Genomic DNA, 24,919 nt, shown 5'->3' with positions numbered 1-24,919 from the left:
AAACTATCATCCCCCACTCACATGCCTTATCCCTCTCCTTTTCTCTTATCTTGGTTTTTCTTTAGAGAAGGTATCATTGCTGATATACTATGTATTTGTTTGTATGTCTTTGCCCACCAGAATGAAAGATCCTTGAGGCTATTTTGTCTCAAGAGCAAAGAGACCAGGGATTGTTTTGTTCACTGCTGTATCTCCAGTGCCTAGCACATACTTAAATACTTTTTATTTGGTGAGGAAGATTGGCCCTGAGCTAACATCTGTTGCCAGTCTTCCTCTTTCTTTTCCTCCCCAAAGCCTTGGTACATAGTATCCTTCTTGTAAGGCATTCTAGTTCTCTTTTTTTAATGTGGGATGCCACAACAGCATGGCATGATGAACGGTGCATAGGTCCATGCCCAGGATCCAAACCAGGGAACCCTGGGCTGCTGAAGCAGAGTACATGAGCTTAACCATTCGGCCATGGGGCTGGCCCCTTAAATACATTTTTGAAAAATGAATGAATACAAACAAATTGACATCATTAGAGGTGACATCATTAGAAGCAAAAAGAAAAAATGGATACAGGCATAAAGTATTTGTTAGAATTAGCTTATAATAAAAATATATACCAAATAATTCTGTGTACTTATTGCTGGCATAAACTAGCTCTCAAGTTTTCCCACAGCCAAAGTGTAGTGACAGATTTGATCAGTTACACAATTGTGTAGATAAGATGTGATATGGTATAATAAGATAAAAATAGACCACATACTGTGAAGAAGCCTCAGTGTTACTGAGATCAGAAAATTATTTCTCCTGAATGTGTCCCCTCATAAGGAAGCTGCTGTTTGAATATAATAATTAACATCCTTAAAAAACATCATTATAGTAAATACAGAAGACAATCTTCAGTATGTGTGGAAAACAGTTTGGATAGTTGTACCATATTTCAAGATTAAACCTAGACTAATGATGTTGACAGTAGCAGTGCTAAAAGTTGATGGATGCTAGAGACATTTTGAAAGAAAGAAATGCAAGGGATAGATAAATAGATGAATCTTTACATCAAATAGACTGGCAGTAAATGAAATGATTGAAGATAAGTCTTGAACCTTGCATGATTGATTTGGAAAATAGGGAAGTTGAGAAGGCCCTCCTGCCATGGAGAAGAGCTTTATTTTCTGATTATAAAAATGTAAGTGCCACCTTCCCCAGTTTTTTCCTGGAAAATATTAAAATATATTTAAAAAATCCACATTTTCTTACGTATTGTATTTTCAGAGTATACCAACAAAGACTTTAGCTTAACATCTCCTTAAATTTTTCTTTATAAAAGCAATGTTAGCTTGGCATTTTTTCTTGTCTTATGAGATGAAAGTATAAGATGGCTTTTGTTTCCCAGAAAAGGTCTATTTTCATCAAGGTTACCAGTTTGCTTTCCAATATTACCATCTTTATTAATATTTTCTGCACTTCCCTGGGGAAACTTTATTGTAGCCTCGCTATCGGCAGAAGCTGTTTACCAGTGAATTTATTTATCCATTCTTGCACTGTTCTTAAACTTTGGAGACCATTCAGGACTTGCTTTGTGATACAGCTTTTCTACCGGATCCTGTTCTTCTTCGAGTTTCCCTTTTTCCTAACTTTGAAGATACTAAATGCCGATTGTTGTATTCACACAGTGCTCCATGCTAATTATGGTTGTAAATCTCTTGTACAAAGCATGTGTCTACCTTTCGGAAAGACACCATGCCGTCCGCAAGTCATCAGTGTTAATTTCATTTTTACTTTTCTTGCATAGAACCGTCTTATGTATGGTAGATGGGGTTGTGGTCATAGTCAGGCTCTTGTCTTTTGGTTCTCTTAATAAGCCTATCACTACCAACTTTTTCGTTTGAATGTATGTGCTTTTCTAGGCCTCTTACTTAGGCTCACCTGTATTTTCACAGGACATTCCATTGTCTTAGAAGCCATTTTTACTTAATGTGGAGAAGATCACTATAACATACAACACACAACATGCCTTTCAGTAACTGTTATATTGCATGTATGCCATTTTTGATCAAGCCAGCAGGGGTCTCTCCTTTTACTAATGGGATTATTGTGAAAAAAAGCAAATACAACTAAAGTAAATAGTGATTAGAATTAGAGAAACATAATCTGTTAGTACCACCTTAGGGAAAGGTTTGAGGAGGAGTTTAAGGCATGATGGGGAGATATACCAGAAAGTGAATTAATAGCAGTGCGTCACTGCTATTTCCACATAACCACACCTGTTATTCTCCTCTCTGGAAGAAATCTTGGATTGAAACTGGCATGGCCTGCTGCTTAGATTATGTTTTCTCCCTCTGGCGAGAGGGGGATTGGATCTACTTAGACGAGTTGTGGAAGAACCAGGGATCGGCACTGTATTTTAATATGCGTTTGTGAGTTAGAGCATCTTACGTTTGTATTACTCATTCCAGTTCACTTTGTGCATTGCCTTTTTTTGTATTTGTTATGTGAATCCACTTAATACATGTATTAAAAAGTAGATTAACACTTGGTCATATGTTATTAATTTTTTCCTGTCATTCAAGTAGTTATATTTCTATGTAGACAAAGCTGTAATTCAGACTTTTATGACTTTTGAGTTTTGTGTCTTGCTTAGTCCAGCCAAAGGATAAAAAAATATTAAAACTAAATTATTTTAGTAAAATTTGTATTATGTATAATATGATATAAGTTTTGAACTTCTTCCCTTCTTTCTCATACAGTGGACAATTAGATAAATTCCTGAAGAGCCTGTTTTGTCTAGCATGTTTATTGACCCTTTTATTTTGGTACTTATCCCACTTTGTTTTAGTTACTCTATTGTAACAATTATAAAGCTTCCTGTTTCATTTGGAGTCTGTTATAAGCCTGATACCAAATCTGGCAGAGCACAGAAACACTCTGGACCAATCTCCATTATAGATGCCACCATCCTCAGTAAAATCTTAGCAAGTTGAAATCAGCAGAATAGTAAGTGACAAATGGGATTCTATTTAGGATTGCTAAGATAATGTATTCCTATTACTACTAGTACTGTGTATTAATACATTAAAGAAGAAATAGTCCTATGATGGTGGGATGAATAATAATACACACATATGTTGAAAAGGCATTTGTAAAAATTCAACTTCCATTCTTGACCTTTAAAAACAAACCAAACAGAAAAAAAAAAACTTAGAACCCTAGGAAAAGAATGAAGCTGCTTTAATATATAAATAATAGTTGTTGGAAATAATAATAATTATATGTGTATTTAAAAGTCAGGAATAATAAAAGGATGTATGTCACTATTGTTGTTCATAGTTTTTGGTAATGTTCTGGCCGGTGCAGGAAAAGGAGACAAAAAGCAAGACACAAGTAATGGAAACAAAGAAAACAAATGATTTGTCACCAAACAATGATCTGCTTTAAAAATCTGGGAGAATCAGCTGAAAGTTAGAAACAAGAGCTAAGATAGATAGCTGAATATGATATCTAAAAGTTGGTAATTTTATTTAATAAATGAATTAAGAAAAAGATGAAAATCTTTTAAAAACAGGTAAATGACAAGAATAGCATGTCATTTAATTGTAATTAGCATGTAAAATAAAGCTCACCTCACTAGTAAGGTAACAGTAAGTTTTATTTTTCCTACTAGATTAGAATACAAAATATTATTTGTAGTTGTAGTGAATTTAAAGCAGCTATAAGTAGGGTTTCACTAATTAAAATTTAGCGCATATCCACAGTGAAATATTTTAAACTCTGGAATGTATTTTAAATCTATATAAACAATTTAAAAAAATACCTGCTTACCTGTTCTTCATTTATGAGGCAGACTATGAAGGACTTTCTGCTTAGAGTGCAAGTAAGTGCAGGACGGATATGAATGTCTTAACTTCTGGAAAATTTTCATTGATAATTAAAAACTAAATTTGACTCATCACATCATTCAGATTCATAATGCACTAACATGTAGCTTTTTTCTTTTTTTCTTTTTCAATGGAAGAGTTAAGGACACAGCAAGAGATTTTGACTTTTGCATGCCTGTTTCTCAGATTTGTATAGTGTAATCATTGGCTGCTGACTTAAGTAAATGATGAGAGTTTTGATGCTGTAAATATCAGTTGCATTTGGCCCTAAATTACACACAGTTCTGTAACTTTAAGTTTAGAGTTTATCATGAAAGTGGGAGGGGGTAGGGGAGACACCAATGGGAAGGGGATATTACATGGTTCAATTAATATGTTATCCTAAACTTCATCTGATGGCATCTGTATATTACTGCATCTCATTTCTTTGTGAAGTTTTCTTTCATCCTTTTAAAGCCAGTGGAATGCAGTTAAGCCAAACCACCAGTTAGCGTGAGAAATGTTTTCTGTTGGCTTTGGATCTAGCTTCTTCCTTAGATTGCCCTAAGAACCGCTTACTTTCTTTCTAGATAGTCAATGGCCATCTACCTCTAGCCTCAGTGCTTATTGCTTTTTTTATCTTCCGGATTTAAATTCAGCCTTTCCATGTATTGCCTTAGGGGGTCTGTTCTTCTTCCTCTCAACTGGAAATAGTCTACATGTTTGACTGTCTATCAAACATTTTATCTGGGCTGTGTGTAATATTTGTCTTAAGTATTTATTGTATCCATAGATCCATTGAAAAGCTAGTAGAGACTTGAAAACACACATATGCATGCACACACAATCAACTTTTATGACTATTTTTAAAAAGACGCGCCACCAATAAGTTCTTCTTTCTCTTGACCTAAAATAGCCTTTTCCAATCATTAAAACAAGTAGTGTAGAAAATTTGCAGAAATTTAGGGAGTTTGATTTTTTGTTGTTGTTGTTGTTGCGGAAGATTCACCCTGAGCTAACATCCATTGCCAATCCTCCTCGTGTTTTTTTTTTTTTTTTCCTTGCTTGAGGAAGACCAGCCCTGAGCTACCATCTGTGCCAGTCTTCCTCTATTTTGTTTGTGGGACACCTCTGCGGCATGGCCAGTGAGTGGAGTATGTCTGCACCCGTGATCAGAACCTGTGAACCCAGGCCGCTGAAGCAGAGCACGTGGAATTTCACTTGGCCACGGGGCCAGGCCTGAGAGTTTAATTTTTAATAATTTATTTGAGATTCTTTCTTTCTAGGTGCTCTTTGGCCAATTTAGAAATTTATGTGTACAACAGATGAAAGAATGGGACTATCAATTTGGGTAATGTTAGTTTCTTGGTAGATTTTAAGGTGAGTTAAATACTTAATAAGGAAATGCTATTATAGGCAAGTCTGAAACCAAAGCCAAGATTCATTGCTGTAGTGTAAAGAAGCAGTGAATTTAGAGTTCAGTGACCAGCTTTCAAGTCCAGGACCTACCAATAAATAGCTAGCTTTCGTATCTTGGGGAAATGATAGATTACTTAATAAAATGCCCTGGAACAACTGGCTAATCATATTGGGAATAGGTGGGTGGGAGCTAGATTTATATCTTTATGTTTACATAAATTGTAAAAAGATTATGATAGTTTTTGAGTGCTTACAGTGTGCTAATTACTCGGTTAGACACTGTGTGCTCATGAATGTATTCCTCCAACAGACCTTACGAAGTAGACATCATTAGCTTCATGTTACAGATGAGGAACCTGACCTTGGCCAAACAATTAGCCAATACTGAAATAAAACAAAAGTAAGATCATTAAAAGAAAGCCGTCAATAGTCTTTTAGTCTGGGCTTACGGGAGGAAGGCTTTTCTAAGCATGACAAACCAAAGAGCCATGAAGAAGATTGACTTTTTTTAAGAAAAAATTTGCTTGAACTTCTGTTTGGCAAAAAATGAAAATTTAAAAAGATGAAACAAATCAAGAACATTTAAAAACAAAATGGCAGTTATAAAGAGCCATAATACTTAAAAAAACTCACCCACATTAATAAGAAAAAGCTGTACCACTTAATGTAAAAAAGGGCAACAAATATTAGTGGGTAATGCATGTGAGAAATATAGCTTGTCAATGGGAAAAGGATAATACCCCATATTAGCAAGGCTGTAAAGAAATAGGTACCTACAATGTTTCTGGGAATATCAATTAAAATAAAATTTTTGTGGGTGATATGCATGTTCCTTTGACTCACAATTATAGGAGTTTGGATTCTAGGTATACTTTCATAAATGTACAAGGACAGTACAAAGACGTTTTGTGGCAGTATTATTTATAATTGAAAAAAAATGTGGGAAGGACCCAAGTGTCCAATGTTCATAACATACTTAAGTGGCCGTAAAGTATAAAATGATATGGTCCCGTTTTCTGTACTCTATACTCAAAACCTGAAAGAATATACAGCAAATTGTTCACAGTGGTTGTTTTTGGAGGATGAGGAGGTAGAGTGACTGCTAATGTTTTATTTTCCTGTGTTATTTTAGAACAAATGGCTTTTATTCATAATTAAATGGCAAATTTAAATTTATTTAATTTATAATAAATTGCATTTTCCTAATTAAAAAAATCAAAGTAAAGAAGAGAGTTGAAAATATCCTACGGCTTAGTAATAACCATCACCTACATATTTTTGGGGGGGAGGGGAAGCTTAGCCCTTAGCTAACATCTGCCACCAGTCCTCCTCCTTTTTTTTTGCTGAGGAAGACTGACCCTGAGCTAACATCCATGCCCATCTTCCTCTACTTTATATGTGGGATGCCTACCACAGCATGGCTTGACAAGTGGTGCCATGTCCGCACCCAGGATCCAAACCGGCGAACCGAGGGCCACTCAAGTGGAACTTGAGAACTTAACCACTGTGCCGCTTGTCTCCCCAACCATCACCTGCATTTGACGAACATCACTCCAGATACTTTTAATACATATATGCATGTAGAAATATGGAGTCATATTATGCATGCCATTTATAAATTTTAAATTAAATTGTTTGCATTTGACTGAAAAAAAACAAAAAACAAACCAATAAACAAAAAATGTTTATTATTGAAAAACATGATCAAGCTACAGATAGATGTTTGTTACTACAAGACAAAATGAATTCCTAAAAAAGTCCTAAAGTTGAGAGAAGAAAATTATAAAAAAACCTCTAAATAGTTTTGAGTCTCTTTAGGCAGAACCCATTGACTTATTGATAACCAGGATGAGGGAATAAACACATACATATATTCTTTCTTTTCTCCTGACTACATGTGTGTATATATATACTTTAAAAATGTACTTAAAAAAAAAATATATATATATATTTGGTTCTAGTTTTACAGGATTATAAGGATTTATAAAATTTTTCTTTTCTTTTCTTTCTTTTTTTTTTTTTTTGAGGAAGATTAGCCCTGAGCTAACATCTGCCAATCCTCTTTTTGCTGAGGAAGACTGGCCCTGAGCTCACATCTGTGCCCATCTTCCTCGACTTTATATGTGGGACACCTACCACAGCATGGCCTGCCACGTGGTGCCATGTCCGCACCCAGGATCTGAACCGGTGAACCCTGGGCTGCCAAAGTGGAATGTGCAAACTTAACTGCTGCACCACTGGGCCAGCACCTTATAAAATATTTTTAAAAGTTAACTATTTATGGTTGTTTAGTTTTAGTTATATATTTAGATGAGGTCAGTAATTACACTGTTCTTTTCACTTTGGTGTTTCTATTACAGAATTCTTTATTTTGATTATTTCCCAGCAGTTATTTCAAGAAATGCCACTTACTTCTTAAGTCCTTAAGTTCACAATAGTTGTGAATGCTTATTGACATCCTATTTTGACCTCTTCTTTGGGTTTCATGTTCTTTGTATCACACCTTTCCTCAGAATTCTGTAGTTACTCACTTACTGTTACTGTTAACCTGTGTTGAGTGTTGTGGAGAAATCTGAGGCCAAGCTGATTATACCTGCCTGCCAATATTTGACTTGCTTTTTTTCGTCCTGGGTGCCCATGATCTTGTTTATCTTTAATCAAGCTCACTACCTCTCATTTGAGAGATGTTTTGGTATTGTTTATTCTGTACCAGTTTTTTCCTGGATTGTGGACTATGTTTTCAACCTGCGTATTTACTTATTTATTACAGAGGAGTTTTATATATTTATTGTATTTATGATATTTTTATATTCTAATCTCTTCAGGAATACCAGTTTAACTTATACAAACCTCTTTTATCTTTACCGTGTTCAACTCTATAATCATTTATCTTTTCATTTAAGGTATGGTTTCTTAAAGTTATGACCATGATTTGTTTTTAATTGTTTTTTCAAAAATTTTTTTCATTTCTAATATGGTGGTAATCTCTGTATTTGTTTTTTATTTAAAGTTATGACCATGATTTATTTTTAGAGTGTTCTTTTTTTCATTTCTAATAGGATGGTAATCTCTGTTTCTTATTTCTTTTCTAAGGTTTTCTACTTGTTTTTAAGGTCTCTGTTGCTTTATAATGTCTTCTTTAAAAAAGAGATCATATTTCTGTAATTTCTTTGAGACTGTTTTTCCGAAGGCTTCCTGGGGTTTTATATGTATTATTAGGTGGTTGAAGTGAACTTGCAGTGAATTGGAATGGAGATTCAACAGCCTCCTTATTATGCGGGAGAATTTTGATTGTGAGACTACTCATGTTGTTGATGACACAAGGGATGGTAAGGAGACATCAAACTTCACTTTGAGGTTGTGAAACCATGGGAGTAGGTGAATCCAAAAGAAAGCAAATTCCGTGTATTGATATATGAAGTAATTTACCTAGTCTTATTGTGCAAAAACAAGTAGATAAGGAGAGTAGAACCGTTAGATAGTAAGTAAAAGGAAACCGGCTTTTGAAAAATTTCTGCTCAGAAACTTTAATGTGAGCAATACTTAAAATCAGGATGAAGTAAAGTGGTTAATGATTTTCAGCCACAGTCGGTGGCAGTAGGGGTGGACTCCCCCCATTCACTTGCCATGGAAGGGCAGTCCTGCTCTGCCCTCCCTGCTGAGAATCGCTTGTGGCCCCTCTGTGGTGTGGTTGAGGGTAAAAGGAAAGTTGAGAACCACCTCTGTAAAGTATTAGAGGGGAAACTGGCTGGAGACCAACTGGGATGTAAGCTTAAAAATATGACTCTTTGAATGGAGAAAAAGGGACTCTTAGCAATAGAAACTGAACTAGAATAAGTTTAGACAAAAGAAATTTGACTCTTAACCAAATTTGTGGGAGGGGGCCAGGAGTAGTACCAGGTAGAAAACTAGAATTCTGTTAGGACCTCTCTTCCTGTTGCTTACTTTCCTTATTTAAATTTATTTTGGCACTCCACCTGGGTCGGATTGACTTAATACCATGCTCTGTGCCCAAAACTATGGCTCAAATTTTGTATTGTGAAATGAAATTCAGAAGTTCTCCAAGGGGGCCTACCCCGTAGCTGAGTGGTTAAGTTCCCGCGCTCTCATGCTCCACTTCTGCTGCCCACGGTTTCGCCGGTTCAGATCCTGGCACGGACCTAGCACCGCTCATCAAGCTATGCTGAGGCAGAGTCCCACAGAGCAGGACTGAAAGGACCTACAAGTAGAATATACAACTATGTACTGGGGGGCTTTGGTAGAAGAAGAAGAAGTCCTCCAAAATCTTGTCTTTATCAAATTTATTTCTAAAGAATAGATGAGATCACAAAGTAGGTTGGAGTTTATATAAAACTACAGATTATAGTGTCAAGGCATAACAATTTCTGAACTATGAGCAATTCCTGCTGTAGAGTATCTTGGCAGAGATGTATGATGATGCTACTGTATTTAAGCACAAACAACAACATATTTAGGACTTACTGTTGAAGAACCCTTAGATAAGTGTTTGAAGAGGGTATAAGTAAGGTGAAATACTGCAGGTAGCAGAACTTCCTAAAGAGTAATTTTAGGAATGTGGTCCAGAATTCTGCCAAGCAAATCCTTTCAGAAGCATATTGGCAAAATCTTTGCAAGATAGGATCTCTGTCCTCTTGTGCTTATCTCCTCTGGGTTCCTTATGTTTTTGAAACGTGGTAACAGAAATTCATCTGAGTGGAAAATGTTTTAGATTAGGAAATCGGATAGCCCCAGTCCTAGCCCATGGCATGGTGTAAAGAAAATAATTTTTTCTTTTTTTTGAGGAAGATTAACCCTGAGCTAACATCTGCTGCCAATCCTCCTCTTTTTGCTGAGGAAGACTGGCCCTGAGCTAACATCCGTGCCCATCTTCCTCTACTTTATACGTGGGACACCTGCCACAGCATGGGTTGACAAGCAGTGCGTACATATGCACATTGGATCTGAACCGGCGAACCTTGGCCCACTGAAGCAGAACGTGCGAACTTAACCACTGTGCCACCAGGCTGGCCCAGAAAATAATTCTAATTTTAAGCAAACTTTTAAAGTTTACTAGAAATCTGTAAAGATGATTAAATTGATGCATTTTAAAATCTATAAAGGAAATATAAATAAACCTTTGCAGTTGTTGCTGATACATTAGTTTTTTTCAAAATTGATTAACTAATGGAAGCTTGACGGAAAGGAATGTTTTCCCAGTTAATTTTGGTGAATTGGTTTGTGGTGATTTATATGTTTTAAAGTAATATGGCAATTTATTCCTCTGATAATAAGGTCAAAACTATTTTGACAAATCATCTCAATACTTAGGAGGAGTAATTAGATAGTGTCTGGATAAAGATTCTGTCTGTGATTTCAAAAGTTCAAAATGAAGCCAGTATAAAAATAATCCCTCTACAAAAATGCACCTTACAGCCAGCTGTGTGTTATATAAATAAACTGGACAGGAATGCACATCCCCCCGAGTGGGAGACCACAGCCTCCCAGAGACAAAGGGGAATCAGTGCTAGGCTATAAATAGCAGTTTGTAGTTGGCTTTGTAGCTGTTAGACTTAGTCTTGGCAAGATATATTTGTAGTTAAAGGAGGTTGATTTCCTTAAAACTCATGTATAAAATGAAATATAGTTGTGTCTTTGAATGTTCTTATCCTGAGGCTTCATATTTTTGCTGAGGCTCAATGAAGTTTTCTTTTCACGTGATTGACAAAATATTGTCAAACATTGTTTTTAACTAGATTAAGCTGCTTTTTAGCATTCTTTTAACTTTTATTGAGAAATTGTGAACATATAATCATAGCAAAGTAGACTAATTGGTATAAGGAATCTCCATGTACTCACCTAGCGTCAGCAGTTATTAGGTCACAACCAATCTTGTTTTTATCCATCTCTACCCTTATCTCTTATGATTTTAAAGCACATCCCAAACATCATCATTTGTCTATAAATATTTCAGTATCTCTAAATATTTAGATATATCTAAAAAATGGGGATAAGCAGTCAATACATTACTATTACCACACTTTAAAAAATTAATAATTGTTTAATATTATTAATATTATATTAAAATGTTAAATTAGCTAATTATCTAGTCAGCCTTCAGATTTTTACTTGTCATAAAGTTTTCGAAGTTTGACTTCAGCCCTCCTTCTGCCCCTGCAATGTGTTTATTGAAGACCCCAGGCCTGGCCTGCAGGGTGGATTTTGCTGATTGTGACCCAGGGATGTCGTTTAGTGCCTTTCTCTGTCAGTACTTTCTGGAAGTTGATAATTGTGTTGAGGGGCCTGAACAGGTTCAGGTTTGTGAGTTAAGTGAGATCATTTCATAAGTGGTGGTTTGTTTATCAGAAGACATAATTTCTGGTTGTCTTTCTTTTTAAAATGGCATAATAGCAATGTTTGAATTATTTTCCACTTATTACCTGGATTATTTCTATAGAGCGATCCCTCATTTGATCAAATAGTAGTTATTATTTGATTACTTGGCAATACAATTTGGGAAGAAAAGGAAGAATAAATTTTGATTCTCTTATTTTTTTTAATTGGTTTTCAAAATAACAAAACAGTTTACGGGCATCCTGTAATGGTAACCAGTTTGTTGTTGTTTATATCACTGTTTATAAACTTTGTGTTATGTTTTAGTCCCATATTTGGCCAATGGGAGCCTTTTCAGGTTGGCTGAATCCTTTTAACAAAACCGTAGTATTTTTTGATAGCTTCTTTTTTATCTGGTATGTATGAGATGAGCCTAGGGCATTTCCTGCTCTAGATCTGGAATCAGCCGTTTCTCTAAAGAGCCATGGTTCCTTTAAGTGGTAAATCATATTTGGAGACCATATTCTGGGCACTAGGGATGCTCGTTGCTACAGGGTTGGTCATTTTTTGTAGACTTTTTCAGTAGACAGAGCTCAGAATTTTTAAAGCTATATCATGACTTCATACTGCTACTTCCAGTTCAAATTCAGATCTATGGAGTTTTACTTTTCATATGATCTCTTCATTATCTTTTAGTCTTATTCTTGAATAATAACTCTATCATAGCAAGTCTGCTCATGCATTATTTTCCTTTTTTTTTTTTCTTAAAGATTTTATTTTTTTTCCTTTTTCTCCCCAAAGCCCCCCGGTACATAGTTGTATATTCTTCGTTGTGGGTCCTTCTAGCTGTGGCATGTGGGACGCTGCCTCAGTGTGGTTTGATGAGCAGTGCCGTGTCTGCGCCCAGGATTCGAACCAATGAAACACTGTGCCGCCTGCAGCGGAGCGCGCGAACTTAACCACTTGGCCACGGGGCCAGCCCACCATTTCTTATACCTATCCAAATTATTATTTTTGAGGACATTTCCTTGTCCTTGGTTTCCTTTTTATTCATGGTTTGTAGACCACTCTGGCCCACAGTGATTTCCAGATTCATAGCATGTGTACATAACTCTCATTTAACAATCGTGACACTCTAGGATGTACTGAGTTTTAAAAATTGAAGTATAGCATACACCCAGAAAAAGGCATAAATATTATGTAGAGCATGCCATTACCAGCACCACGGAAGTCTCTTTCATACTTCCTCCCAGATTACTACTCTAATTTTTCCTTCAAACAACAAAGAAAAAAGATAACTATTGTCCTGATTTCAAATGGTATTGATTAGTTTTGCCTGCTTCAGAAGTTTACGAAAATTTCTTTTCTTTTTTTTTTGCAGGGAAAGATTTGCCCTAAGCTAACATCTGTTGCCAGTCTTCCTCGCTTCTTCTTCCTTTCCCCCTCCCCTGACAAAGCCCCAGCACATAGTTGTGTATAGTTGTAAGTTCTTCTGGTTCTTCTTTGTGAGCCACCACCACAGCATGGCTACTGACAGACAAGTGGTGTGTTTCCACACGTGGGAACAAAACCTGGGCCTCTGAAGCTGAGTGTGCTAAACTTTAACCCCTAAGCTGTCAGGGCTGGCTCTAGAACTTTAAAATTTTGTTTTAGCATTCATCATTTGTGGGGAAGAGAGCTCTTTCTAGCTCTTTCCAGCTCTAATTATGTCTAGGTAGCATTCAGAAAAGTTCATTCTTCATCTTTGTCACATTCAAAAGTTCTCTGTAGTACTTTAGGAATGTAAGTAGAGACCCAAACATGGACACTTCTTGGTTTCAATATTTGTCTTAAGCAGGCTAGATTTTTGTGTTTGGTGGCTATTTCCACCCCCCAACCCCCTCATTGTGTTTGTACCCTTTGCATGTTTCCCCTTTCTTTTGATTTACAGGAACTCTGTTTGTCTTAGGGATGTTAGACTTTGATTATTATGTTAAAATAGTCTCTCCTAGTCTCTCATTTGTATTTAAATTTTGTTGCTCTACTAGATTTAAAATATTTTGTGTAGTGTCATCTGAGTATTGAATTTTGTGTCCTGCTTAGTAAGGTCACCTCCACCCAAGATTATGTTAAAAAAATTATTTTCTTTTAGTTAAATTTTATTGTTTGTTTATATCTGTAATCCATCTGGATCTGAATGTAGTGTGAGGTATCCCTATCAACATTTGCTTTCTTTCTTTCTGTCTTGTGTGTGTGTGTGTGTGTGAGGAGGACTAGCCTTGAACTAATATCTGTTGCCAATCCTTCTCTTTTTGCTTGAGGAAGATTGTTGCTGAGCTAACATCTGTGCCAGTTTTCCTCTATTTTACATGGGACGCTGCCACAGCATGGCCACTGATGAGCAGTACTGTGTCTATGCCTGTGATCCAAATCTGTGAACTCCAGGCCACCAAAGCAGAGCGCACAAACTTAACCACTCTACCACTGAACTTAATCACTACGCCACCGAGCTGGCCCCCATCAACGTTTAAATGCAGATGGAATGTTTAAACATCTTTCTTTGGCCTTTGCCATGAAAAAACCTGCTTGAATTTTATGTACCTATGGCTACTACACTTGTCCATCCACAAACTTCTAGAAAAAGTTTCCCACTTGTATTTTTCTGCCTCACCTTCTTTGTCAACTCAGTGTTGCCTGCATGGCCTCTGCCTAACCTTTCCACTGAAGTTACTTGTTCCTAGGGCACCCTTGGCTTTCTTTTTACTGAACCCAGTATACTGAAGCTTTGACCCCCCTCATTCCTGAGCAGAGTGTATTGATCATTGTTGGCAACTTTCTCCTTGAAATGTGTATCCTATGGCTTCTTTGATAAAGCTTTTTCCTGGTTTTCTTCTTACTTCTTTGTTCTTACCCTTCTCAGTCACTTTTGTAGCCTCTTCTTTTTTATCCCCCAAATATTGGTATTCTCTAGAATTAATTCAGTTAGTTTCTCTACGGTTTACACTTATGCTCATCCTTGGATGATGCTATCAGCCTTAGGACTTCAGTTATCAGCAATATTCTGATAACCCTCAAGTCTCTATCGTTAGCTCAGATTTCTTTTTAAAACAATGAATTTATGCCTGTTAGGCATTTAAAACTAAACCTATCATCATTTCTTCCCCTCATCCCTCAAGTCAGCACATCTTCCTGTATTTCCCATTTTGGAGAATGAACAGACTCTTACCCAGTTGCTCTGCACAGAATCTGTTTGTCATTTTTAAAAATTGAGGTAAACTTAAAATAACGTACAATGAAAGAATGAGGAAAGAGCATCAAGTGTAAGGAAGTGTCACTGTAGACTAAGGCCAAGATTATCCACACCCTCGTATTCCCAATTACTATGTACGGGTGAGAAAAAGCTGGACAGTGAAGAAGGCTGATGGGGAAAAAATGGATTCATTTGAAATATGGTGTTGGAGGAGAGCTCTGCGGATACCTGGGACTGCCAGAAAGATGAACAAGTGGGTTCTGGAGCAGATTAAGCCTGAACTATCGCTGGAGGAAAAATGATAAAACTGAGGCTGTCCAACTTTGGGCACTTCATGAGAAGGCAGGATTCCTTGGAAAAGACAATAATGCTGGGAAAAGTAGAAGGCAGCAAGAAAAGAGGAAGACCAAATATGAGATGGACTGACTCCATAAGGACAGCCATAGGCGTGAGTCTACACAAGCTGAGTAGGGTGAGGACAGACATTGTGGCCATCACTCATTCATAGGGTCACTCAGAGTTGACTTGAGTGCACAGAACAAGCCCCCCCCCCTTTTTTTTTTCTGTTGAGGAAGATTCACCCTGACCTGACATCTGTGCCAGTCTTCCCCTATTTTGTATGTGAGTTGCTGCTTCAGTATGGCCACTTATGAGTGGTCTAGGTCTCTGCCTGGGAACCAAACCCAGGCTGCCAAAGTGGAGTGTGCCAAACTTAACTGCTGGGCCACAGGGCTAGCCCCCAACAAGCCTTTCTCTTTTTTTTTTTGTGAGGAAGACTCGCCCTGAGCTAACATCCTTTGCCAGTCCTCCTCTTTTTTTGCTTGAGGAAGATTAGCCCTGAGCTAACATCTGTGCCAGTCTTCCTCTACTTTGTACGTGGGATGCCTGTACAGCATGGCTGATGAGTGGAGCACATCCGCACCTGGGATGCAAACCTGTGAACCTGAGCACGTGGAACTTGAACCTCTTGGCCAGGGGCTGCCAACAAGCCTTTTTAAAGTGTACGGTTAAGTGTAAATACCACTTGTATTTAGTGAGTGTATTCACAATGTTGTGCAACCACCATCACTCTTTAGTTTCAAAACTTTGTCATCACCCCATAGAAACTCCCATACCCATTAAGTAATCACACCCCATTTCTCCTTCCCCAGTCCATTGGTAATCTTTATTCTACTTTCTGTCTCTCGATTTGCCTTTTCTAGATATATCATATAAAAGGAGTCACACAATATATGACCTTGTGTGTCTGGTTTCTTTCGTTTAGCTTGATGTTTTTGAGATACATCTAAGTTGTAGCATGCATCAGTGCTTCATTCCTTTTTATGGCTGAATAATATTCCATTGAATATATATACCATCATTTGTTTATCCATTTATTCATTGATGGACATTGGATTGTTTCCACCTTTTGACTATTATGACTAATGTTGCCGTATAAACATTTGTGTATGACTTCCTATGTAAACAGATGTTTTAATTTCTCTTGGGTATATACGTAGGAGTGGAATTGCTGAGTTATGTGGTAACTCGATATTTAGCTTTTGAGGAGTTGTGTGTCAGTTTTTATTTATTATTTTAACCGTCACATCACCAAGCTTGGTTGATTGGTTCTATCTTCTAAATATTCCTGTTTTCCATCATTATTCTCACTACCATATACTAAAGGTACACTTTCCAGGATTACTTTAATAGCTTCCTTTTTGGTTTCTTTGTCATCACCATGGCCTTATTCTGTGTCATCTCTTACACACTGCAAGATTAGTTTTTGAAAATGTAAATCTCATGAGGTCACCTCATTGTTTTAAAACAAAACGAAATGTAAACCTTTCAAAGGCTCATCATTGCCCTCTGGATAGAATCCAAACTTACGTGGCTTACAAAGGCCCTTTGCTGCCCAGCTTCTGACGTTCTGTCTCGTTTCAGCTGTACCCTCCCCCACCGTTTTGTTCTAGCTTATAGTGATCTCCGTATTTCAAGTTTTTGTGTATTCTGCTCCGTCTGAACCTTGCACCTCCCCCATCCAAATCCTTTGTCTCATTTCAGATGTCGCCTTTGTTTTCAGAAACCTGTTCTGTCTCTTCGTGATTATAATGTACCCTTCTTTTATGCCCCTCCAAATTGTTGTACTAATGTTGGAGAAGTTACTACACATTGTAATTGACTGTTTACTTCTGTGGGAATCAGGACCTGATAGTCAAGTGTCAGGTGATATAGTGCAGACTGAAAGTATAATTAATAGGAATTTAGCAGAAGTCAAAAGATGATTATTGGGTAAATTATTTAGGGAAGGTCTCATGGAGGAAGGTGGTACTTGAACTGGACCTTGAGGGAAGCATTCAGGAACGTATGGGAATGATCTGCCACCATAGCCCCGTGGCCGAGTGGTTAAGTTCACGCACTCTGCTGTGGCTGCCCAGGGTTTCATTGGTTCGGATCCGGAGTGTGGACGTGGCACCGCTCATCAGGCCACGCTGAGGCGGCATCCCACATGCCATAACTAGAAGGACCCACAACTGAAATATACAACTATGTACTGGGGGGCTTTGGGGAGAAAAAGGAAAAATAAAATCTTTAAAAAAAAAACAAAACAAAACCTGTTAAATACCCATGGATCTAGACCTATGAGGATCCATGCCAGGGGCAAAAGCCATGACAATAGTGAGATGTTGGACATTCCCTCAGCATTGCTTTTGTGTTACTTAGATGAAACAAACAGCAGACACATTCACTCCTATAGAAGGAAAGCATGGAAAGAATGTGCAGAAGATTTGAAAAACTTATCGGATATTGACAAAAGTGAGAAGCGAGGTTGTACTTTATGGGAAGTGTAAGGAAATTTTCAAGGGTGATTTTGGCCATATATGCTAATTTCAGAGCTTAGCTACCTACATGTGTAAAACTCCACTGGACTTCTGATGGAAAATGCAACAGCTAGGTGATTTCTGGATAAGTTGTAGAATCTTCCACAAGACTGTCGTAGTGTTGGAGAACATGGTCTGAGTGATATTATAGTGTTCATCTAGGAAAAGGTTGGAAATGAGATAACTCAGTGTAGAAAATAACTGCCCATATTGCAGTTGTCTGTGCTCTACTCCATCCCTCAATTGACAATAAAAGCGGAAGTTTCAGCTCTTTCCTAGTATGTCTGCAACATAGTTGGCACTCAGTAAATATTTGCATACATAAACAAAGTAACAAGATTAAAATGCAATTACTATCTTAATGTCTTTGCATTTTCAGTATTTTTATATCTTAGAATAGCTATTTAAAAGTAAAAATGCATTTTCTGTGTTTTGAAATACAGTGCTGATTTAAAAGTATTTATAAAAGTCTGCCTAGTAGGCAAAAATATTAGACTTATAAAAAAATCTCCCCTCAAATTTTGAGAAAAGAAGCCATTCATCTTTAAATATAAATAAACTTTCACTTTTGGCACTCTGTATTTCACTGGCATTTTAGGGTGTTAAATCCTAGTTGTTGAAATGATACCACCTTTGATTTCTCAAAAAACTAATGTTTTCTTCTCAAGTACTAACACAGTTTGTTCAGTCTTTTATAACACTCTGAGTTGTATTACACTTACTTTTATCATTAGACTGAACTCTTTGAGAATGATGGCAGGAATTATATGAGAATTACAAACCTGTTCAAACTCCCAGCAAGTCCTTTCTGACTGCTCTCCTCTTGCGTGTGCTTTGTCTTCACTTCTCAGTTTGAGCCAATTGGTGCTCCCCATTTGAGCTCCCTGTTGGTGATTTCTGTATGTGTGTGTGTTTTTTACTATCATGATTGTGGTATTGGCTTCTCAGGTATACACATATATCAGTACATATCTAATTATGTAATTTAAATATGTTCAACTCACTGAATGTCAGTTATACATCATTAAAGCTATTTTAAAAAGCCCTTACATGGGGCCAGCCTGGTGGCACAGCGGTTGAGTGCGCACATTCTGCTTCGGCCCAGGGTTTGCTGGTTCGGATCCCAGGTATTGACATGGCACTGCTTGGCAAGCCATGCTGTGGCAGGTGTCCCACATATAAAATAGAAGAAGATGGGCACAGATGTTAGCTCAAGGCCAATCTTCCTCAGCAAAAAGAGGAGAATTGGCAGCAGATGTTAGCTCAGGCCTAATCTTCCTTAAAAAAAAAAAAAAAAGTCCTTACATGATACCCACCATCAATAGGTCATTACTTTATTAAGCCCTGTGTTTCCAGAACCACTCAGACTTTGTATTCCACCTTACCTGCTCCTCTGAGGTCCCCTCTTGGCCTCTGTCCCCTGACCTCACTAGCCCGTTGCCTTTGTTCTTGTCCCCACCCTCCATCGTCCATACCAGAACACTCTCTCTGGAAGAGAAAAATCTCATGATGCCACTGTCATTCCTGTAGATTCCAGCTATTATTCTTAAGCCTCTCCTGTGTGCTGGAAGCTGTGGCCAGCAGAGAGATCAACACACACGGGCAGGACAGATGGAGCCTCTCCTCTTTCTGTGCTCAGAATCTGATGGGCTACACATGAACACCAGCTGTAGATGTGTATCCCCAAGATTACAGAGGACTTGTCAAATAGATATATGGATATTAGTATAAATGAAGGTTGGTTAAGCTCAGCAAATTCCACTGAAAAGGTATTAGGTACTCTTTTGCTGTTTCTGAAAGTGCATCCTAAAGACCATAAGAATGACCAGAAGTACTAGTTTGGTTGTCCTCTGAACCAGAATCTTGGGGGTAGGCAGAGGAGGGGGAATTCGCCTGAATATCTCCATTTAAACAAGTTCCCTATACCACTACAGGGCAACCTAGAATGGTAAGAACGGAGCTGGAAACCAGGGTGGAGGTAAGAGGGCAGTAGCAGTTGAGCCTTCTGGATAGTTTGCTTTTGCTTCCTTGTGTTACAGAAATGGAAATATTTTGGCCGTCAGGTAGTATTTTGCTAATGGATTCAGGTATATCCATTTAGTAGTTTAGAATTTATGACATGTATATTCAAGTTTTGTAACTTATCTGTTGGGTGAAAATTATGTGCTTAAAAGTTTTGATTAAATTTTCCTTTTTCCACAGAACTCAACAAAAATCCAGTGGAAGGCTTTTCGGCAGGTCTAATAGATGATAATGATCTCTACCGATGGGAAGTCCTTATTATTGGTCCTCCAGATACACTTTAGTAAGTATAATGGAACTGACATCAAAGGGGAGGTCTTTTAATTAATTGAAATGTAAACTATTGGCAAACTGAAGTGAAATTATTTTTTAAAGAGCAGGTCAAATGGCTGTGGTTAGGATCATTTTTATTGAATGATCGTGTCTAGGGTTTTTGCATTCTGCTTCATACTCTAATGTCTAAAATGTGTTGCTTTCTTAAATATATAATAGTTTCAGAAATTCAGATATTCTTGATACCTGCAATAAATTTGTTACAGAAAAGCTGTCTTTTACGTGAGGTTATATATAAAGAATATATGTTTTACTTGTCTCCCAGAAATTGGATTGGTTTTGGCATAATAGGAGGAAGAAGCAAATTCGTTATTGAAATGTCTCTCCCTCCTCCATTCCCTTGTGCTTACTGTGCTTGACCCCCAAAGGGAACATTATAATTTTAAAGACAAGACTTTACCATTCTTAACACTTTATCAGTTTAGTTAAAGCATAGTATTATATCTGGGAGTTTTTTATACAGAGCATAAGGTACGTATCAGTATCTTAAGCAGGCTAGAAAGAACTTTCAAGATCATTAATTTTAGTGATTCTCTAATTGGGTCCCCACAGAATACTGGTCAGAATCAAGGTGTTCTCATCCTAAAATGAACTAATGGTCATGCTTTCCCAGTTTATAAAAGTGATTGTTACAGTTAATCACTTTAAATTAATCAATATTAACTGATGTAAAGATAGACAGCAGAATGTAGTGGTATCAAAAAGCAATAGGAGGCCGGCCCCGTAGCTGAATGGTTAAGTTTGTGCGTTCTGCTGTGCCGGCCCAGGGTTTCACCAGTTTGGATCCTGGGCGGGGGCATGGTACTGCTCATTGGGCCATGCTGAGGTGGCATCCCACATGCCACAACTAGAAGGACCCACAACTAAAAATATACAACTGTGTACTGGGGGGCTTTGGGGAGAAAAAGGAAAAATAAAATCTTAAAAAAAAAAAAAGCAATAGGAAAAGAGAGATGGAATTTCTTAAATGTTTTATGTGATACGTTTCTAGATTCAAAGACCACAGTCTTATTTTCTGCTCTGAGTGTTTGCAGACTAACTTAAACTTATGAATATTTAATATTCTATAAGATGGATCATGACTGCCTGATGTTAACGACTGGTTCAAGTTCCATACTTTTTATAGAAGTCAAGGTATTGGAGAAATGCAGCGATTTTCTCAAAGCCGTACAACTGAGGGACAGCAGGGACAGATCTAGATCTGAGTTTCCTGGGGACTATACTTCCTCACTTAGCTGTGGTCCTTGATGGTACTAAACAGGCAAGAGTTTGTTTACCTTTTTTTACATCAAACTTTTTTTTTTTTTAAGGAAGATTGGCCCTGAGCTAACATCTGCTGCCAGTCCTCCTCTTTTTGCTGAGGAAGACTGGCCCTGAGCTAATATCTATACCCATCTTCCTCTACTTTGTATGTGGGACGCCTTCACAGCATGGCTTGCCAAGCGGTGCCATGTCTGCACCCAGGATCCAAACCGATGAGCTCTAGGCCACCGAAGTGGAACTTGTGCACTTAACATCTGCACCACTAGACCAGCCCCCAAATGTGTTTTTTGTGAGGGTCAAGTAGTTTTGTTTTAGGTGTTCTAAGATGGTGACTCCTTTTCCTCCCATAAAACACCTGATGGAAGAGAAAATTCAGAGCTACTTGTATACCAGAGCACACTGGTATATGGCATATAGAGTTGAGCTGTAGTGTGGACTTTGGCTTTTCTGTAGTCTGAAAAGGTGATTTATGTTTTGTTGTAACTATTGCCAATCGAAATTTTTGCTGTTATGTTTCCCAATGGTATGTTTGCATTGGTAATTGTTGCAAACTAAAATAACTCAGTTTGGTCATTCCACAATTTTAGTTTGGTAGATAACAGTAGCCATTGAAAACCATCCTAGAGATATTCCCCGACAACCTTAATATTATTTGAAAGCAAATTTATTATCAGATTTTACACACACAAAACCATACATACAACCTGCTTTATGAATCTGATGAAGTTCAGGTTTATTCTTCTAGGTTTTTCAGTTAAAACACATGGCATGAAGGTTTACTCGGGAGACACGGTGACATTCCAGTGACAGAATCTTGTTACTCTTACAGTTGATGTGAGATAATGAGAGAAATTCTTCTAAATTGATATCTGTATAGAGGATTGGTTAGGCATCCAGGCATCAGCTCCATCTCTAAGGACCTCACAGAATTCTTACATGTTTTCCATGCACTGGTGGCAGGTATCTCTAAATATTATTAACTTGTCCATGTGTATACCTTCAGCTTCACTAAAGAGAAAAACTTTTTAATACTCGTTGTACTAATTAACAAGCCATTCTTTTCACCAATGAAAACCTATTTCTAGCCTTCAGTATACATTTAAAAAATGCTGGCTGTTGGTCTGAGATGTGGATAGCAGAAGCATTTGTGGCAACTCCTCTGGAGTGTGGACTTGCTGATGAGACAACTGGCAGCCACTTCTGCATTGTCCCTTCCTGATGAGAGCACCACTGGCACCTGGTCTATAGTTTAACCTGACTGCCACACATACTTTGAACATCCTGTGAGTAATGGAGCCTTAATGCAGTTGACAGACATTATAATAATCATCTAAAATTATCTGGATACAATTCCTTTTTATTAACGATCTTTTCTAAAATTCATGTGCTGGAAGTTATAAAATTGTTTTTAAAGCCCTCGAAAAAAGGTTTAAGATTTATTGAGCGTAGGCCATCCCTTTTGGCAGCTACCTACTTAGGATGGTTGCAAAAATAAAGCATTACACTGGCATTTATGCTACTCATTCATTTAGATCTCAACTGTTTTTTGAACGTTCTTAAGCCAGATGCTGCAAACATGACCTTGAATTAGCTAACAGTCACTGCTTCCAAAAAGTTTACACTTTAGTTGGCAAAACAGATCATTGCGTAGTCATTTAATTCACTTTGATGACAGCCATGAAGGAGGTAGGCGTGTGGTATTATGAGAATTCATTGGGAGTGTGGCAGGTTTTGAATGTGTCAGAGAATTCTTCCCATGGGAAGAGATGTCTGAAGTGGGAACTGAAGAGTTAGTAGCTGTATTGGTTAGTAGGCTTTTGGCTACAAGCAACAGAAAGCTGATTTTAAATGGCTTAGAAAATAAGGAAATTTGTTGTCCTAACAGTGGTAGCAAAATGGGTACAGCAGTTTTGAGCATTTCAGAATATCACCCAAAGGACACAGAGAAGGTAGTTTCTTTCTGTGTTCTATGTATTTCTTATGCAATGTGGAAACCTTTCTTTCCTGGAAGCTCTCCAGCAGACTGCCTCTTGTCTCATTTGTCAGAATTGAGTGATTTGCTCACTCGTTACCCAGTAACTGGCAAGATGAATGATATTGCCACAGTTGGATTAGATTAATTATTCCGGAATGGAAGAGATTTTGGCTTTCAACAGGTATGGTAAGAATTAACTAGACAGATATTCTGGCAGTGGTGGTGAGATGTGGGGGTAAGTGGAAGGAAAGCTAGGGAGTAAGCATTTCATAGGGAAGACTCTGTATACATAGGGCCTGGAATAGGGATCGAACAAGGGTAGGACAACTGAGTAAAGTGAGTATAAAGAATTTCAAGAAATGGAGTTGGATGGGGGTTGAGCGCTAGTTGAAGTTTATAAACGCTGTTAAAGAGTTGAGATTTCTCTTTTGTTCTGAGGACAAAGCACAGCCATTGAGGAATTTTATATCAGGAGTTACCAGTTAGGTTTATATTTTAGAATGTGCATCAAATAAGTACCATAACTTTGGGATTATGGATTTTATTTCCCTTCAGCTTACTTCTAGTTTATTGGTACAACAAAAATATGTTTTTAACAATATTATTAAAAATTTTTTTGTTTGTAGTGCAAAAAATGGACTGGAAGTTGGGGGCTGACCTTGGCCTCCTGCAGTAGGGAGCTCAACAGCCTTTGCTCAGGGGATGGAGAGAGCACATGTGCCAGGGCAGGGCGCTGAGAAAGGGAGAGGCAATCAGTCAGGAAGGTAGGAGAGAAGAGATTTTATAGAAGTAAATTTTCTAAAATGCTACCAAGAATCAAGTATTTAATGGTGTTTGTGGATTTAATGCTAAGGAAATTACTGCTGTTCTTGTGGTTATTTTAGTGGAGTGAAGAGGGTAGAAGCCATCTTAGAGTTATTTGAAGAGTATTATGGGAGTGAATATATAGACCTTAAGTCTAAATAACTACCTGTGACGAGAAACAGAGAGGCTTGTAATGGGGGGAAGGGGAGTGTTTGAACATAAGTTAATGTGAGCTTAGATGGTACCCAGACCTAAGTGATTCATTCATTTAGGTTTATGTAATTAGATCATTTATGCAACAATAGGAAGAATTAATACTGTACTAAAATTCTTTAAAAGCTGGTGTGATATCTCATGGTGGCATCGTTAGCCTTCATTTAGTCACTAGAGGGCGCTCCACACTCTTTACAAAAATCTATGTAATCAATAATGGTGTATTCAAGCATTAGTTTATTTGAGACTGATAGTTGCCATGAGTATTAATTTGCCGTTATATTTATCTTCACACAGTATTAAGTTTTTGTTACTGCTTTGTCCATTAATTATTCTTTCTAGTGCTGGTAAGAATAGATTCTTGAAGCTGTCTTTCTCTGAAAGACATTCTGAAACTGGTGTGATATACCTGCTGTTTTCAGACTACTGGTTATCAAGTAATGTGGATATCTCTTTTTTTCTTTCATCACTAGTGGTTAGTCTGTTCAAGAAGAATGCTTTGTTTTTACCACTGGTAACGGTGTGAAAAATTCAGAGAATCTTAGATTACAGTCATGCACTGCATAATGACATTTAGGTAACGGTGGACTATATATATGGTAGTGATCTCATGAGATTAGTACCATAT

At 37.5% G+C, this 24,919-nt stretch overlaps 1 protein-coding gene across 1 annotated transcript in view; it reads left to right on the top strand.

Annotated features, from left to right (window-relative positions):
• The window catches only part of UBE2G1 (ubiquitin conjugating enzyme E2 G1), a 106,617-nt gene that overhangs the window by 48,936 nt on the left and 32,762 nt on the right, over nucleotides 1-24,919 (top strand). Inside the window, exon 2 of the mRNA XM_008519349.2 lies at nucleotides 19,884-19,986. Within this exon, the coding sequence (XP_008517571.1) occupies nucleotides 19,884-19,986 (103 nt within the window). The remainder of the gene's footprint in view (nucleotides 1-19,883; nucleotides 19,987-24,919) is intronic.

Source organism: Equus przewalskii, chromosome 10 (genome assembly GCF_037783145.1).
Source record: "Equus przewalskii isolate Varuska chromosome 10, EquPr2, whole genome shotgun sequence".
Lineage (NCBI taxonomy): Eukaryota > Metazoa > Chordata > Mammalia > Perissodactyla > Equidae > Equus > Equus przewalskii.
This window is presented reverse-complemented; position numbering and strand designations above follow the sequence as displayed.